We start from the raw sequence: 16878 nt of genomic DNA on the forward strand, positions 1-16878 counted from the left end.
ACTTAATATTAAAAAAAAAAACCAACAAAGATAATTTTGGAAGGAAAAAAACCCATGAGAAAAAACGTTGTAGCAACTGACAATGTTCTGTGAGGAAAATTATAGCGTTTTTCCCAATAAAATAAAATAAAAAACCATTTAGAGAAATATTGTAGCAATCTACAGTGTTTTGTTAGAAAAACTACAACGCTTTCCTCATATGATTTAGCTTTATTGTAATTATAATTTTTAACCAACTCAATATTAAAAAAAAACCGACAAAGATAATTTTGAAAAAAATCATAAAAAAATCACATAAGAAAACACTGCAACAATTCACAGTGTTTTAAAGAAAAAAAAAATTACAAAGCTAAATTCTTAATCAGCTCAATATTTAAAAAAAAAATCGATAAAGATAATTTTAGAAAAAACAAATAACAAAACAAACACCAAAAAAAGAAAAAAAAAACATGTTGGAAACACTATAGCAATTCACAGTGTTTTGTGATGAAAGCTACAGTGCTTCCCCACATGATTTAACCTTATTTGTAATGACTTATAATTGTAATTCACAAACAATTCAATATTCAAAAAAATAAAATTGAAAAGGATAATTTGAAAAAAATTATAACAAAAAAAAAACATGCGGAGAGACACTTTAGCAATCCACAATGTTTTATGAGCAAAGCTACAATGCTTTCCCCACATGATTAAGCTTTATTACAAAGTTAAATTCTAACCAATTCAATATAAAAAAAATAAAATCGACGAAGATAATTTTAGAAAAAAATATAACAAAAAAAACACAAAAAAAACTGGAAAAAAAAACCATATGAGAAAAAATTGTATCAATCCATAATGTTTTGTGAGGAAAAACTTGTATTTACTTGTATTGCAATTCTTAACTAGTTTAATATTTAAAAAACAAAATTAACAAAGATAATTTTAGGGAAAAACATAAAAACAGGAAAAAAACCATGTGGGGAAAAACACTGTAGCAATCAACAGTAATTTTCGAGGAAAGTTACAGTGCTTTTCTTACATATTGTAACTGTAATTTTTAACCAGCTCCATATTTAAAAAAAAAATAAAAAAACAATAATTTCAGAGAAAATCATAAAAAAAAACCATACAGAGAAATATTGTAGTAATCAACAATGTTTTAAAGAAAAAAAATACAAAATTAAACTCTCAACCAGCTCAATATTAAAAAGAATCGACAAATATAATTTTGAAAAATAAAGAAATAAAATAGAAAAACTATGTAGAAAAACATCGCAACAATCCACATTATTTTAAAGAAAAAAAATTACAAAACAAAAATTTTAACCAGGTCAATATTTAAAAAGTAAAATTAACAAAAATAATTTTGGAAAAAAAAATAATAAGAAAGTTGAAAAAAAAAGTAAATTTGAAAAAAAGAAGGAAAAAAAATGAAAAAAAGAGGAGAAGTAAAAAAAAAAAAAAAAAAAAAAAAAAAAAAAAAAAAAAAAAAAAAAAAAAAAAAAAAAAAAAAAGAAAGAAGAAGAAGAAGAAGGAAGCACTGTGGATTACTATTGTAATCCACAGTGTTTTGTGTGTGGGGGAACAGTGATTCCCCCACACCATTTAGATATTGTTAATGAGAAAACACTTTTTAAAATATTATGTGTTTGTTTGTTATTAAAAAAATTAATCAATAAAAAATTTAAATGAAAATTTTGCTTGGTGTATAAGAAAGTTTTTTTCTTTTATTTTGAGCAAAAAACACTTTTTGAAATTTGTAAAAATTTAGAAATATCATATTATTTGCTGATTATATCAAATTTGATCATCAAACTTTTAATTGCTATATATATTTTGTTTTGAATATTTTTTTTTTCAATTTCATCCCTTATAATTTAATTTTTATATAACTTTGATCCTCGTTTTTATAATTATTATTTTTTTTCTTATCATTTTTTAATTGAAATTTTTTATCTATCAAATTTGATCATTATTCTTTTAATTGTTACTTATTTTATTTGAAATAATTTATGACAATGTTAATTATTATTCTTTTAATTTCATCATCTTTTAATTTTTAATTTTTTAAATTTGATCTATATTATTTTGATTATTATTTATTTTATTTAAAATAATTTATTAAATTATATTTTTTTTTCAATTTCATTTTCATTCAACTTTTTAATTTGTAAGATTTGTTCCTTATTATTTTAATAAACTAAAAAAAATAAAACATTAATAAGTTATTTTCCAACTCATTTTTCATAACATAATCAACATACTAAAAAGTGGTTTTTAATTTATTTTTTATTACATTATCAAATATCAAAAAATAATTTATTTCTAAGAATTTATTTTTCTAAAGTTTAATTTCTAAAAAAAAAAACTATTTTTTCAAATAACCAACACACTAAAATATTTTACTTTTTTAAAATTTATTTTTTCAAAAAAATTATTTTTCAGCAAGTAAATATGATTTACATGAACAAATATCTGAACAAGTATATCGTTAACCATCCACTGTGCTACCTGTAAGCAGTGGGACGATCTGCAGTGGCTGTCATGAACAATGTGCAGATAAAATTAAAAAGAGGTTAAAAGACAAACCCCACAAGTTATTTCCTGCATGTATATGCTACTCACAATTCCATCAAACACGTACAAAACTTGTTTTCAGTTAAAGGGACATCAATTAATGAATACCCTCACAGACAACTTTTGGCCATCATCTGTTCGAGCTACATGAACAATAAACTTATCAATGGTGGCCACAAGGTGTCTCTTCAAGCTCTTTCTTGAAAACCTCACACGCTTGATCATACGAAGAAATTTGATTTCATGCATGCTTAAGGAAGCAGACTGAAAGCTCACCAGGTGCCCAGGGTGTTGTTACCCAAGCTTAATATATACTCCACCATTTTCAAAACACAGTTCTTGAAGTTTTGCAGTGGACCTTGAGTGAACTTCATGTTTAACTTTCTCCCCCTCAACACTTCCTCCGGACAACCAGCGAGTATTCAAAATCTATCAACAAAACAGAATGCAGACACCATTATAAATTCACCTCAACAATTCTCAATTTTCAACACATAAACGTTTCACAAATTTAAGATTTCCAAAGATATCTAAAAAATGCTCATGTATATCACTGCTTATAATATTTACAAATATAAATTATCCAAACAAAAGCTTCACCGATCACAAATATAAAAAGTCTAGCGCTGAGTGCAAAATCTAAGCCAAAATTGAGAATTTAAAGAGTGAATCGTGTTTCTGTGGATCGGCGATGAAGGAAAGAGAATTTAGTTTGAAGACATACATACCAAAGGCAATAGAGGGGGTTTGGGCAGTGACGGTGTCGAGATAGAGGCGGACAGGAACGGCGGTGCAGAGCTACAGAGCAGTCTCTGCATCCTCGGAAGAGGCCACGGTGGCTGCCACCGCGAGCTTCCCTCGGGTGCGCCACAAGGATCCCGTGGCCATACTCCCTAAGTTTTTGTAGGTTCGAGAGAAAATGGAATTACTAATAGAACACAAGGTCCCGGCAACCAACGACTCTCATGGTACAGCTAGAAAAAAATGTAAAAAAAAGAAGAAGCTAAACAAGCCCCTTCTTACGGTCACCTGAACAGAATCTTAACCATTGACTAGCAACTTCGGAAATATCCTCCATTTTATTTTGTTTCCTTCAAACTAACAAAATTAAACAGGTCACCTGAACTTGTAATAAAACCACTAATTATGTTTTATTTTATATTGTTAATTAACTTGATTATCATATTTTATTAATAAAATATGTTTCTAACTTGTGAAAAAATGCTAAATTCTGGATAGAATTCAGTAAAGAGAGACTGAGCACTTCGCAGCCCAAAACACAAGATCACCGATGCATGTTCCAGAAAACCCGTTAACTAGTATCATATAAAAAGGTATATTTTGCTTTGATGGCAAAAGAGATTTTCATCGAAGTTCCATGATAATACAAGGAGGGTACGTGTTCAGAAAAAAAGAAAAGATGACGATATAAACTTTGCCATAAGCAATTATGACCGGCACAAACAGCAAAGAGCTAGCCTATAATATTGTTACCGCTTCTGTTTTTTTATCTAACTATAAAAATAAAATTTAAAAATAAAAACCCCTTTTTAGTTAGCTAAATAATTTTTTATTTTTTACATTGAACCCTATATATATTTATATATATATATATATAATTGCATCAAATCTTGATTTTATTTTTTTAACAAAGGGTTTTTAATTAAACATATTTTTAAAACCATGATTAAAAATATTCTTAAAAAAATTATTCTTTAAAATCACGCACAGTTAGATTGATATGTTCACGTTCAGTTTTCATTTTATAGATGAACAAAAACAGAGTAACCTCTCCAAACTCGTGAAGGTGTGAAAGCATGCAACTGCGTAACTAGAATTATCTTATTCTATAACCAAGTATCGTTAAATACCCTAGAAATATCTATTTGAATTCGGACTGTTCGACCGTCATTAATCATATTAAAAGAAAAAAAAAACAATTTATACTGCAATATAACTGCTCCGGTTAGATAGTTCCACCAACAAAAAAAAAGGTAGCTAATCGACAAGCTATGATGTCAACTTGTCAAGCAATTTCTCGTATTCTCCAACGACCTATGAATCGCTCTGTTTTGAAATACAAACCAAACCAGTACTAATAACACAAACAAAGCTACATCAATGTTGTTCTGTCATTGAACATTTTGGATAATCAGCAAGGAAATCCGATAAATCAGAAGAGACTGACCCACTTTCTTGCATTCAAGGCTGGTTTACTGTTCAAGACAGTGGATTCGATGATTGTACTGCTAAGTAGACAAGAGAACCCTCGAGTGTTCTGCCGCCAACGACCAACAATTTTTCTGTTTCATTCCTGGTCAACTCTCAGTGTTGCTTTGACAAGCACTTGCCAGTCGGTCTACATGCAATGCCGCTAAAAATCAAGGGCACCGCTTCTGGAGGACCCAGAACAGCCACCAGATGTGCCATACGAAGTCCCACTTGAACCATCAATGGGGGCTTGATTTAGACATTCTAAAACTAAAAACCGTCGCTTATGCAATTTTATTGAGAATGTCGTTGCCTCAAGAATCATGGGAACCTGTGGAAATTTTGAAACAGCAGAACTGTGTAACCCTGAAGTCATGATGATAAACAAAATGGTACAAGGTCTTTGGAAAGACCTGAGTTCCCAGTCAGAACAAAAAACTGCAAATTTGAGCTGCTATTCTATAAGGAACTCTCAAGGGAAGAAAAGATGGTTCTGAAATAATATGCATGGCAGGTAAACATAGCACGTTCAATTGAACCTGCATTTTTAGATGAAAAATAGTATATATGGCGATGTTTTAATAGGAATTAAACTATTTCAAGGCCAACGATTGAATCTAACATGCCTTAAGCTCAGCATGTCACAGGGTTAGGTGAAAAGGACGCCTCTCTTAATGTGTATCTGTGCATGCATCGTGCATGCATGTCTACTTGCTTATTTTGGAAACCCATGCATGGCAAAGTAGAGAATACACGTGGCATATGATTACAGTAAAGTACCCTGATTTTGTACCTGAGTATTGATACGTGCTATTTTGTGCACATTAAGGAAGCCAACCATGTCTTGGTAACCAGTTAGGAGTTTTCCCAATTCCTTGTCCTCATCTGGGAAAAAGCACTTGTTCAGAAGTTTTGAAAGCTAAAATAAACACCACAAAAGCACGTGTGAATATCAATAAACCTGGGACTGCTTTGACAGACAGTAACACATCTGCCATGTGCTGCCATCTTTTACAGAATGATGGTGAAAGAAGGGAAGATGGAAATGTAATAATAGCAACTGCATTTGCAGACCGTAGCATGCTTTTGAGAGATCTAATGAAGGAAAGCATATCCCAGTCCTGCAATGTAACATTTGTTAACAAAAGTCCTGTACGAATCACAAAAATGAATCGTAATGGGTTTCAATATAAAAAGAAGATAAATGGCAGTCAAGATTCTTTGACATGTTACAAGAGGCCAAGGAAAAGATTTTTACAATTTAGAAAACCTTACCAAAGAGGAAAGGCACTGGAACAGTCTAAATTAATGCAAATCATAAACCAAAGTTGTGAGGAGATAGGGTTCAAGTGCAAATGTATTTGCCACTGACCATTTTGGAATGTTCACATTGTGGAGCACATAATGACTGAATAGCAATACGACCCATGCAAGAAAAGCTTCCATCATTTCTGGAGAAAATAACCAGCAGATGGTAAGAATAATGTGTGAAAAACTAGAAAAGTAGCTAAATCAACAAGAAACCCAAAACAGATAGTCAAAGATCAATTCTATAGCAGACCAGACCCTATCGTCCAAACTAAAAACAGGAAATAGCTTGAGAAGCTTTCCAATCTCTTTGTGGAGAAATAAGCAAAGGAAATATAACAAATAAATGAAGAAATATGAAATTAATTATCATGCCAAAGCTGTTTTAACACACACACACACTTAAGCACAAGCATGTATGGTCTTTTCCGATTCTATTTGCAGAGAAATGTGTATGATGAAGTTTAACAATGAATGAAGAAACATGAAACAAAATTAGCAGCATGCTAAACTATTTCACATAGAACTATTTCTTAAAACACACCCACACATCTGGATAGACAAGCTTATGTGATCATGCAAACATTTATAATGTCACCACTCAAGATGGTTCAGCTATCAAGATTTCTTGCAGACCTTGTTCAGATGTTTGACATTTTGTTAAAACCCAAAATGTATTTGCCTAAGATATCTGATTAAGGAAGCATACAGCATTACCTTGGAAATTGAGCTAAAAATGTGGCACAACGGTCATGAAGAGTGGCCAGGTTAGGAGAATCTTTGATGCTGACACAGTCTACACGCTGCCCACTGTAAAAATGCTTCTCCAATGGTTTCCGCAAGTCAAAATCATTGCAAAACTCTTGATTACTATCTGCAATATAACTATGTAAGGATGCCAGACTTATCTCCATTCATTCCCACCACTGAACAGACATGATATTTACTAAAAGATTCTCAAACAGAAGCTGAATGCAAGATCAAATTAAATAACTCGTCATCTGAGGTCAATCATTCAATAACAGCTTCATATCTAGATTCTTTATTGGATCAGCATGGCAAGGACAACAAAGTTGCACCCTTTTTTCACGATGTCATATTTTGTCTTTATACTTGACCTAAATGTTCAATTTCTCCTTCATTGTGTTCATAATTAATTCTTTTGAATCCATGAAGAGAAGCTTTAAATATACGTGTATTGCACCTCTTGTTTACCCTTTAAGCATTATAGCATAAATACCTGAAACTGCTGATAACAAAAAATAATGGTACCCTTTTTATCAAAGCTATGAAGTGCAGCCTAGTGAATTTGCACGCTCAGAAAACATGTTTATTCTGGACAGGCTGCTTGAAAATTATTCCAAGTGATCAACTTCCGACAATTCTCTCATAACATCAATTCTATGCAAAGATGTAAATCATGATTAGTGTATTAAATCTACAAAAGAAATGGCTAGCCCAAAAAGCTCACCTTTATGATCATCAATATTTTGCTGATTTTCACTGAAATACTTTTTATACTGCCAAGCAATTCTCAGTCCCTTTTCCTGCAATCAGTTAGATATGCGGTACAAACTCATGTCACCCAAACAAAAAAGAAAAAATCAAACAAATACAGAAAAACGAAATAAAAACTGCATGGTAGAAATCAGTATGAAAACGAGAGAACCTGTTCTGTATCATGATTACGGGATTTATCATCTTTAGATGATGAGGGGCAAGGCAAAGTACCCAAAAACCCTCTAGGGTCTTTAGCTGGACTGGCATAAAGAAGAGGTTGGTTTTGAACAAGTCCTTGAGACATGAAATTCCTCAATAACAGCATGTGATGAGGAGCTTCCGCATCTTCCATTATCATAACTAAGCTTCCCAAAGGAAAGCCCCCACCCAGTATCTCTACATAAGATAAAAGAAAGAAAAACTCAAAACAATATCAATTCATTTGATTGTTGTTAACCGAACCCTGCCTTCAGTAAGTGCAAGAAACTAAGGAAAAGTAATGTAGAGAGGTTACTGTCAAGGTCAGGTATCCCAGATGAAACAAAGAATGTGCCATTAGGACCGCACTTTATTCCAGGCAACTGAGGAGCAGACACAGCTGATATATTGCGAGAGAAGCTGCTTATTCGGGTCTTAGTCGCCGCCATTGCAAGCGTCACCGAGTTAAACTTCTATAAACAGAAAAGCACAATGCAGCTCTATTAGGATTACAATGCTGGCGTTTCTTTTACAAGCCATGAACAGTTGGTAACAGAACCAAGAACAATAACAAATAATAATAATTGACATGCGCTTTTCATCGAACAACTGGAGTGCATCACAAAGAGTTTCATAAGTCAGCAAATTCCAATTAAACTGCCCAAGAAAGGATAGCTCAAAGTCCGAGAATTATGGTTTTTTGAACAGCTGGTGTAGTTTTATAGCTGGTAAAATCTATGCATTAAAAAAAAGACTAAAAAGAAACAGCGAAAACTAAAGCGAAACAGAGAAGTGTACTAAAACAGCGCAAGACAACAGTGATGAAACCAGATCACAGTGCAACTTTCTTACTTCTTTCCCTGTCTTTCCGAGCAACCAAACAGAGGCTTCCTATTGCGTGCGTTCAACGCTTCACCTCGACTTGGCTATCTCGACGTGCCGAGTTCGCTGTATACAAGCAGTCTTTTCAAATTCTTTCGGCTTCGGAGAGCCGTTTTTCTATTGGCGTCTGAACTCTGATTATTTATTAAACCTGACCCGGGGGTTCACCCGGGTAAACCCAATAAAATTTTAAAAAAATATTAAGAATTTTAATACTTTATATTAAAAAAATAAAAATAATTTGTATGTATATAAATTATATATAGTTATCTCATATGTAAAAGTTATGTGAATATAAATTTTACACACACACGTATATATATATATAAAATATCATCAAAGTTATAATGAGCTATTTAAATTTTAAATTAACTTAATAAGTTATTTAAATTTAACCCAATCAACTATAAAATTATATTTTACTTATTTGAAAAAATAACTAAGACCGTAGTCACCCGGATCTTGGGTAAACTCGCGGGTTTCATGTAACAATAATGAACGCATTGCGCAAAAATACTATTGAAGCTAGGCCCGTGTTAAAATTATTTTTCAAGTACAGTGGGCTTTTTATGATGGGCCATGGGAACGATATCATACAAATGAGGTTTTTTTATAGGGTTTTGACTTTTGTGTATTTTGAACCAGATTTGAAGCCCATGTCCTGGGATGTGAAAGTTCTGGTGAAGAATTTAGATTATCTTCAAGCATTACGCAAGATTTTGTGCTGGCGAAAAACCATATGGAATCCTGTTTAGAACCCAGATTAAAAATATGGTTCTCTACACGACATGCCATCGTCAGTGTTTTTTTTTTTTTTTTTGGATTCGAGGAAATCCCACCTTCCGGAAAGCACACTTTGTGGGTCTAGATGAGCGAGTAAAATCCCGGCTATCCCAGACTCTTACAAAAAATGTAAAAACTAAAATCACGGATTGTGTAAATGTAAATCAGAAAATCGAAGGCAAAAATCAACAAAGAAAAAATGAGCATCACGGATCGTCCTGGTCCATGCCTTCATGCACATGAGAGACTTATAATTCCTCCTTTTCAAATAGGTCTCGTCATCGGCATGACTCGAAAGTGAGTCGGTAACCTAATTACTTGTTAATCAGTTCTGCTTCCCAAGTGCACTGAGATATTTTTTTTTTTTTTTATTTGAGTAGCTTCAATTTCTTGAAAAAATGTATTTTATAGGTTCAGGTGAGCAAATAAAATTCCGGCTATCCCAGATTCTTACAAAAGGTGCACTCTAACTCAAATTTGAGATCAGCTGCGCAGATCTCAAGTTCTTTACTACCACATCATGCCCCTTGAAAACTGTAGTGAGATACGCCTCTCAATCAAACATGATAAGTATTTTTAAAAAAAGATTGATGAAATAAATATATAAATAAATAGTGGATAATGGGTGTGAAATGTAATATATATACGTGATGTGCTAATTTTAATTTTCTTGCGTGCTTTCTAGAAAGCCAAACAGCATATAATAGCAAGACCATCGTATTCATGTGTCCCAGTTTCTCCGAGCGTAGCACGCGTGTGTTGCTGATTAAATATGTAGGCAGGGGTCACATTCTTCTTTTCTTTCCTTCCTGTTTTAGTGTTTTGTGACGAAGGGGCCACATTTTTTAGTGTTTTTATTTCCCTGCAGAGGCATACTTCTGTTCTGGTCCTGAAAATAATTCCGTGTTTTTTCTTGCTACGTGGCGCCTAAGAACTTGAATAGCTTAAAGAACAATCCAAATGGCTAGTACATTGCCCTAAAATCGATTATCCCCCCCCTCCTTGGAAGCTTCCTTGTAATTTCTTATCTTGTAACAAATGTGAAATATCGTTGGCGTTTTCTATTTGCTTCTTGTAAATGGTTCCTTATTTTTGCTGCAATGAATAGTTTATTCCAAAAGACTGCCCAATTAAGCAGGGTAAGAAGGAAACTTGTACATCACTAAGCTGCCGCTAAAGCCAAATCCGCAACTTGAAAAGTAAGTATCGATCGAGTACATGATTTCTCCATGTGTTGGTATTTGAATTTAATATTTTATTCATTTTTATATTTTAAAAATGTTTTTTTATTTCAAAATAGTTTTTTATTGTATTTTTATATTATTTTGATGTTTTGATATTAAAAATAATTACTACTATAATTTTTAAAAACCGGACTAGAGTCGCATATAATAATTTGGTCACAGTTTGCAAGAGTTGGTGCTTTGGTGAGAAAAAAAGATCGCTATCCTCGAGGAATTTGGTCCCGTTATGGAGGTAATAAATCATTTACTCGGATTGGTGAATTTAACAAATTAATTAAAAACAGAGGTCGAACGCCACCCAACTGCTAGGATTGAAAAAACTGCAAATTTTCCTTGCAATTTTGTAACTCTCTTTCACTCTCCATTGGTAAGGTCGCTTCTGACAAAGAAACATGACGACTTACACGTAAGCCTCGTGAACCATGCTTGAAAAATGGCTGCTCTAGAAATCTAGAATTGGTCACGGTATATGCAAGATTTGACTCGTAACCCCGCTAAGGCGGCTCCAGATGCATGTAGCCATATGGTTCTTACTCGACTGCCTGGCATGATATCTTCACGAGAAATTCGAGTATAGTCAAACTAGATAGATTTTAAGTTATAAATTTAAATCTATTATTAAATACTTATACAATTATTAATTTTAAAATTTATAAAATGAATCAAGATACTGACCTAAATACCTATATTAATCTAAAAATATAAAAGATATCTTCACGAGACAGTCGAAAATAATGTGAATCGGACCTCAGCGGGCTTTGACAAATAAATCGAGTATAATAAAGGATGCTTGGCAACTCCATCAAGGAAGTGTTTTCCAGTTTTTTAAGTAAGCGATTACGCAAGACACAGGTGGTTTAATTCTATAATTCACAGCTGAAATTTCCTGAGCTGTACTGTTTATCCCAACCTATTGCTCTGTCTCTCTCTAGATAGGTGTCCTGTTTTATTGCCTTGGTCCGTAAGCAATGATTTAATAAAGGGATTTCTAAAAAAATTAAAATTGATACAATTAATAAAGAGAACTACTATGACGTGTTATATATATATATATATATATATATATATATATATATATATTATAATTAGTTATGTGATTCGTGTTTCTCCGATATTTAAATTTTTTTATAAAAAGAATTATATATTCAGGTTTTTGCTAAATTAATCCATTAAAAAAAAAAACCATAAGCATTGCAGCACGATCACAAAACCGTGCAAAGAAACATCATCATATATATTTTGTTTTTTGTAGAATTAACTTAATCTCACATTTTTACTGGATTTTAATAATATTTTGTGGTGAACCAGCTGCAATCGAGCTATTTGTCAAGCTTATCTCGATGCAGGATTTAGAATAAAATGAAGCTTTTCATTACTAAAAAAACACAAGAAGAAGAAAACGATGTAAGTTTTCTGAAACAAATAGTTAAAGAATTCCGGGCACACATCAGCCATTCACCAACTCCCAGCTGCCCACCCATGAGATGACGTATATTCATGTGCTCTCGATCGAGAGAAACATACTCCTGCACTTAACATTTTGTTTGGTCAGATTAATCTATTCAATTGAAAAACACTGGCTAGTTCGTTCAAATCCCTAACTTAATTAAATTTAAACAATATTCGATCAAGCTTTTCCATTTGGATTCTGATGGTATACTGCTAATGTATTTTCACCAGTCATTTATCTCGACTTCTCTCGTATGACTTGATAGATTTTTCAGCATGGACCTAATTAAAGCATCGACAGTTGCCCCCTGACCTTTTCCAGTCAACGGATTCGGTGGGGGTGAAGTTGGTCTAATGGCTTCCAGGCTATTGAACTGTAATTTCTGATATAGTACTAAATTCACAACACGACGCCGTAGAACGTTTTCAACTGTGCTGAGGATCTTAACAGAATGCACTGAACGGAGATGGATAGAAGGCCATCTCACCTGCACAGGCTAGCTTACAACTGCATTAAAGGCATGTAATCTCAGGTTTTGGATAACGTCACGGCATATGACAGATTGAATCTGGTATTTGTTGTTAACTACCAAGGAATTAATTAAATAACAAGAATTGTTTATTTTTTACTTTTCGTCTGCACTCAACTACTCGTGAGGTTAAAGAAAGGAAAATCAATTGAAACAAGAGAAAAGCCAAGACTCCTATAAATAAAAACCCTAAAGATTCGCAAAGATGAACTGTTGCATGTGCCCACATGATCCCAGCCAGTCGGTTCCACCATGCCCGCTTGATTGGTGTGGGTTATTATATTTATCGATACCATGCAGTCATGGACTGTTATTGTGGTCGTTGAGCATGATTCATTTTCAGTTTTAAATAAAAAAGAAAGAATAATCAACAGGTTATCTGTCTATAAGCAACGATGATGGCTAAAAAAAAGGAAAGGAGATTGCTTCTCAATTCATCGGGGGAGCCTCGAACATGTTGATTCCTCGTCCTTTGTTTAGTATTATTGTAACGAATTTGAAAAAAAAAAATCAAAATAAATGGTTTGATTTTTTTTTTCTCGAACCGAGAGATTCATGAATTAGAATTGAGAGTGCATCACAACAATAAAAAAATAATTAATTTAAAATAAAAAAAAATACTTTTTAAAAATACTTTTAAAATATAAAAACAAAAAACTCTATTTTCAAATATCTTGCACGTGAAATTGAATTATATGTCAAGCTCTGTATTTTCCTCGCCAAACCAAAAGACCACAAACAAAGCTGGGAAAAAATACAGCAGAAACTTCTACCTCTACTGTATGCAATAAAAAAGAAAACCTATAAACTGTCGTTAATTGTCTCTTAATACATTTGTAGTTATTGTCGTTAAGAACTTCTCTTTGTGGGTGTTTTTCCTTCAGAATGCTATATTTGACTATTAAATTCCGCGTCCAAAGTTCCAAAGTCTTTGTCATCCTTGTCCCCAGTGGACAAGTCCAGTCAAAAAAATAACATTTTGGCCTACTGCAGCACCTTCCTTCCATGGCGATTATTTTTTCATTTCAACTTCTCCCTTAAAATATTCTTTAAATTCATATAACTCAACCATCCCCTTTTAAGCCCCTTCCCTCCCATGACTTTAGCGAAGTCCTCAAGTCTCTATCTTTTCAATTCCTCTGTCTACGAGCACAACCTGGTAGATCCTTCACAAGTTAGAAGCAGAAGCAACAGAAACTCAAAAAAGAAGAGATGGGTTTTGCAAAAGAAGAGAAATCAAAAAAGGTTTTGAGAGGAGTAAAGACTGTATTCTTCTTGATCTCCATGTTAATTTCTTTCCTTCTTTTCTCTGCTCCTATTCTTCTTGTTATAGCCGATACTCTCCTTCCTTTTTCTCTCCTCTCTGCCTCTCTCTCTCCTTCTTCTTTATCATCAGAGACACTCTCTTCTTATTTCAATAACTATGATTTTCGTTCCTCCCTCGTTGACATACCCCTCATATCCATTATAAGATCAGTTGTCATCATTTGTAAGTATCATAAACCAGTCAATTTCATTCTTTGTTCTATATGTCTCCCCTGTTTTTAATGTTTTTATGGGAAGATTAGTAATTTTTGTTGTCGTTGTTATAGGTGTTTATAGTTTGTGTGATGGACCAAGGCTCTCAACAGGACCATACCTGGGGATTACAACGATCTGTTCTGTGTCATCACTGATTTATGTTTCCTTCAAGGCACCACGCGTGTTTAGAGTTTCAAGTACGGGCCGAGGAGAATATGTTAGAGCCATGGAAATTGCCTTGTTTTTTTGCTCTCTACTTCTAGCAATTGGTCATGTTGTTGTGGCGTATAGAACAAGCTGCAGAGAAAGAAGAAAGCTTTGGGTCTACAAAATTGACATTGAAGCTGTAAGTCCCTCCCTCCTTCCCTCGTCTCCCTAACTGGATCGTGACGATTTTGATGATTCTCATAATGCAAATTACTAAAAATTTAAACGTTATAGCCTGGCTGCTGCAGCAATTAATTGATGGGAAGTATAAACAGATTACAAAAATGAATTATGCTTACAGTTACAACTGTACATAACAGAGAAGTTAAGATAAGAATCCGGCGTTGTCACATCGCACTTCCTTTGTGATTTTAAAAACTTCATTAGTCAATTTATCAGCACCTAATTCAACTGTACAGCGGTTGAATATTTGATCTTCTGGAAGGTCAGAAAAACCCCTTGAATTGGTACTTCTTACGGGGTTTTTTAGGGGGGGGGTGTTTTTGGCAAGCTAAATATACGACATAAACAGAGGAGAAAATTACTTGATACTGCGGCTGTGGGAGATCACGTGGTAGTTAATTTGAAAGGTCCGGTAACATAAGCTAGCCCTTTCATCACTGACTAATTCTGCAAGGTTTTGGTTAATAGATTCATAGGATTCCTCTAAAAAATCCTCTCCCAGGGCACCATAGAGCTGACTGGTGTAAAAGCGTTTAGAATGTTAGGGGGGAAGGCGTGCCACTTTGAGAAAATTTAATTGTTTCTTTAGGAAGCATGTGATCATAATGTCGATATTTCGTTTATATGTTTTAATGTTTCTCGAGCCATGTCCTCCACTTGGATCCAGCCTCCATATCCCCTGGTCAAAAAACAACCATTGGACCTCGTATCCAGAGAAACCGGTCATGCGGCTTAGATGGACAATTTTTTATTTTATTTTTTCGAATTTACTATTGTGGTCACATATTTGTTAGTATCAGAATACGAGACGTGTACCCTCTTTTGTGAAGTATCTTTACTCCATTCACAGATGTTCGTTTTCTTTCTCCATAGAAACTTTATCCACCGAAATCTCTTTTCTCTATTCCTTTCACACCCAGATAAAAATTAGTTTTGAAACGAGATTAGAGGCTTTTAGGATGCTTATTGAGATAAAAAGGTGATTAACTACATATATACACAGTTTCACACTTCTTTTTCTGGTCTAATGTCTGATAGCCTTAGCGATTGTTCAGCGTGACAAAAACTACAACAAGTAGGTCCCCAATTTAGACTTGGTCCATGAGAATTGTCAAAACAATAACAGGTGACAAGTACCATCTCTTCAGAAGCTGACTGTCGGCAGGTCAATTTTTCCCTGCTTTTAATTACTCGAGTCACAAACAGCTCTCTCTAGTTTATGTTGTCTTAGTCATCTCAGTTATGAGGCTTTGTGACACAGCTTAGCCCAAAAAAGGCACTGATCCAAGTTTCCCACACGGCCAAACTGCCAAAAGAATTGTCGACCACAAAAATTAGAAGTTTTTTTTTCCATGTTGAATGAATAGAAATGCCTTGACAAAGAAGTAGTAGCTGACGCTGGATTAAAGTAGGCTCTGATACGAGTGTGCCATGTTCTACAGGTTTCAGCTTGCAAGAATGTGGTGTTTCCAAGGTATCAAAAGATTCTGCTGGAAGAAAGAGTGAAATGATTAATTCTAACATTTGAAGGACTAACAGCAACTGGAGACTTTTATTCTCGTTTTGGCTAATCAGACTCTTCAGCGTCAGGTTGCAGGTAATATTTAAATCTTCCATTGTTATATATCAGGTCATTTTGTCTGCTTCCTTGCCGATTCCCATCATCACCCAATCCGGTGAACTTGAGCAACCAGCTCAGTTTCTGACCTCTGGCCCTTTTTGGACAGGTTTATTCAACACAATCTGCAGCTTGGAGACTGTTGAAGAAACACCACTAACATGGCGACTTGGGACCAGAAAAGAGTGAAACAACCATTTTTAGATATACCATAGATCACCGTGTATGTTATAGCTTGAACATGTACACACACACACACACACAAAAACACACACATGTATATATATGACTAAAGGATAGAATCTACCATGGCTTGTTGTTTTCAGTTAACATTGTATGGTTTGTGTATTTACAAAAGAATGGTAAATGCATTTAGCTAGAGACTAGCCAAACCACCTGTAATCCAACAAAGTGTGAGCATGTATATATGATCGAGGTCTGTTTGGCCTCTGTTACTGTATGGTACTTGACTACTTGTTACAAATCTCCGAAGGTTCTCATTGCTTTATCAATCGCATGGAAACTTAAAGCAAAAGATAAAAAATCTTAAACAGATTATGCAAAAGAGATTCCCGTTCCTTTTTGGATTCCTCTTCGGTGCTATGATCACTCGGAAATACAAATAATTTATCCTTCTCAATTCGAGATAATTTGAAGTTAAGATTTCCATACCCGATACAAGGAC

General features: G+C 33.8%; 2 protein-coding genes across 2 annotated transcripts; one reads left to right on the top strand and one right to left on the bottom strand.

Moving 5' to 3' along the window:
* Positions 1–4732: 4732 nt before the first annotated feature.
* On the bottom strand, positions 4733–8824 carry LOC118043317 (elongator complex protein 4). The gene is made up of 9 exons (XM_035051269.2): positions 8629–8824; positions 8093–8249; positions 7748–7974; positions 7550–7625; positions 6796–6952; positions 6143–6221; positions 5732–5891; positions 5564–5655; positions 4733–5101 (listed from the first exon to the last, which is right to left on the bottom strand). The coding sequence occupies exons 2-9, from the start codon at positions 8223–8225 to the stop codon at positions 4934–4936; spliced, it is 1092 nt and encodes a 363-aa protein (XP_034907160.1). The 5' UTR covers positions 8226–8249; positions 8629–8824; the 3' UTR covers positions 4733–4933.
* A 4745-nt stretch (positions 8825–13569) lies between these two features.
* Positions 13570–16467, top strand: LOC118043318 (uncharacterized). The gene is made up of 4 exons (XM_035051270.2): positions 13570–14153; positions 14257–14531; positions 16018–16172; positions 16303–16467. Exons 1-3 carry the CDS (start codon positions 13877–13879, stop codon positions 16084–16086), a joined length of 621 nt encoding a protein of 206 aa, XP_034907161.1. The 5' UTR covers positions 13570–13876; the 3' UTR covers positions 16087–16172; positions 16303–16467.
* The last annotated feature ends 411 nt before the right edge of the window (positions 16468–16878 follow it).

This window comes from Populus alba, chromosome 10 (assembly GCF_005239225.2).
Source record: "Populus alba chromosome 10, ASM523922v2, whole genome shotgun sequence".
In the NCBI taxonomy this organism is placed as follows: Eukaryota; Viridiplantae; Streptophyta; class Magnoliopsida; order Malpighiales; family Salicaceae; genus Populus; species Populus alba.

What these genes read in the sequence shown, in the direction of transcription:
- LOC118043317 (XM_035051269.2), bottom strand. Translation starts at nt 8,225, where the DNA reads ATGGCGGCGACTAAGACCCGAATAAGCAGCTTCTCTCGCAATATATCA. An exon ending in AATGTGAACATTCCAAAATG is followed by an intron (nt 5,892 to 6,142) that starts GTCAGTGGCAAA and finishes GTTACATTGCAG; the next exon opens with GACTGGGATATGCTTTCCTT. An exon ending in TAGCACGTATCAATACTCAG is followed by an intron (nt 5,102 to 5,563) that starts GTACAAAATCAG and finishes AAATTTCCACAG; the next exon opens with GTTCCCATGATTCTTGAGGC.
- LOC118043318 (XM_035051270.2), top strand. Translation starts at nt 13,877, where the DNA reads ATGGGTTTTGCAAAAGAAGAGAAATCAAAAAAGGTTTTGAGAGGAGTA. An exon ending in AAGATCAGTTGTCATCATTT is followed by an intron (nt 14,154 to 14,256) that starts GTAAGTATCATA and finishes TCGTTGTTATAG; the next exon opens with GTGTTTATAGTTTGTGTGAT. An exon ending in ACAAAATTGACATTGAAGCT is followed by an intron (nt 14,532 to 16,017) that starts GTAAGTCCCTCC and finishes CATGTTCTACAG; the next exon opens with GTTTCAGCTTGCAAGAATGT.